General features: G+C 41.5%; 1 protein-coding gene across 1 annotated transcript; it reads right to left on the reverse strand.

Annotated features, from left to right (window-relative positions):
- Nucleotides 1–546: 546 nt before the first annotated feature.
- Nucleotides 547–1,227, reverse strand: LOC141631142 (uncharacterized). Its single transcript, XM_074443851.1, has one exon. It carries the CDS (start codon nucleotides 1,225–1,227, stop codon nucleotides 547–549), a length of 681 nt encoding a protein of 226 aa, XP_074299952.1.
- Nucleotides 1,228–1,485: the final 258 nt, after the last annotated feature.

The following is a 1,485-nucleotide window of genomic DNA, read 5'->3' on the forward strand; positions in this document are numbered from 1 at the left end:
GAAAACTGGCTTGTCTTTCCAGGGGTCCAGTTGCAATGGTCAAGATGATAAGCCCCGCGACCTTACGATGAGTTCCATCATAGGCACGTACTCCTTGATTAGTTGGGACCCAGTCTGCTTCTTTAATACCCAGTTTATAAGCCGACTTGAGGGAAATGACATTGACCCCAAATCCGTCATCCACTAGAACCATAGGCACATTATTCTTGAGGCATTGCACAGTGATGTATAGGGCTAGGTTATGATTGGCTCTAAATGGAGGGATATCCTCATCAGAGAAGATGACCAGGTTGCTCAGGTCGGGGACATCCCTTGTCATGTGCGCTACCCCTTCTTCAGAGGAAGAGGTAGAGGGAACTGTCAAATTTCCCAAAGCATGTAAAAAAGCCAGCTGATTTTCGAATGATGTAGCGATCAGTTACCAAATTGAGTTTTTTTTTTTTTTTTTTGGTGAAGGGTAAGTATATTAATAAAGAATAAGCTCCAACAATTACATATGCGTCCTATAGGATATAAACAACATAATACAAAAATATCTCAACCATTCTAATTTCCTACACTATCTATCCATACTTGGTCACGCTGTTTCAAGATATGATGATTCCTCTTGCTCCATCGTTGCTTGATGCTATTGACAAGCTTAGTAACCAGAAACTCAGGCCTAATAATCTGCGCATGAAGTCTTGCTATATTCCTAGGATGCCAAGTCTCATACGTGAGGCTAACAAAGCAAGCACAAACAAACTTACTCTGCAATTTACTCCTTCCTCTACCAGAAGCATACCAGTGATCAAAAGCCTGCGGAGGAAAGATGATTCTCAGTCTCTGATGCAGCACTCTGATACACTTGGTACTGAGGTCACAGTTATAGAAAAGATGTCCATGAGTTTCAGGGGCAGCTGCACACAGAAAGCATGTGTCATCCTGACCAAAACCCATTCTAATGATCCTATCCCGAGTTAAGAGCCTCTGAAGCCTGCTTGCCCAATAAATGAAGGAAGTTCTAGGCAGGTTCAGACTGTTCCAGCAAACATATCTCCACTGAACTTTAGGACTTGGTGGCATTAACCATTTATAACCTCCAGCAACAGTATAAGGTTGTGAACTATTAAGCCAGAGATTATCAGTGTAAGCATTCTTAAAAGTAGCATTAATTTGGCTAATATTCTTCCAAGACCAGCTGCAGTCCTGAGGTGCAACATAGTCTTGCCAATTCTGATCTTTCATATAAACGTGATTAACCCAACGCACCCATAAGTGATCTTTTTTTTGTTGCAAGCCACCAAGTATACTTCCCTAACAAAGCTTTATTCCACAATTTAGAATTCTTTATTCCAAGCCCCCCTCTTCTTTGGGTTTGCAGCAAGTATCCCAATGCACATTAGGAGCCCTAGAGTAGGAATCTTTTCCCTCCCACAGAAAAGTCCTACAAAGAGAATCAATCCTTTTCATTACTCCATTAGGAATGAGGAATATTGTTGCCCA

This window comes from Silene latifolia, chromosome Y, assembly GCF_048544455.1.
Source record: "Silene latifolia isolate original U9 population chromosome Y, ASM4854445v1, whole genome shotgun sequence".
In the NCBI taxonomy this organism is placed as follows: Eukaryota; Viridiplantae; Streptophyta; class Magnoliopsida; order Caryophyllales; family Caryophyllaceae; genus Silene; species Silene latifolia.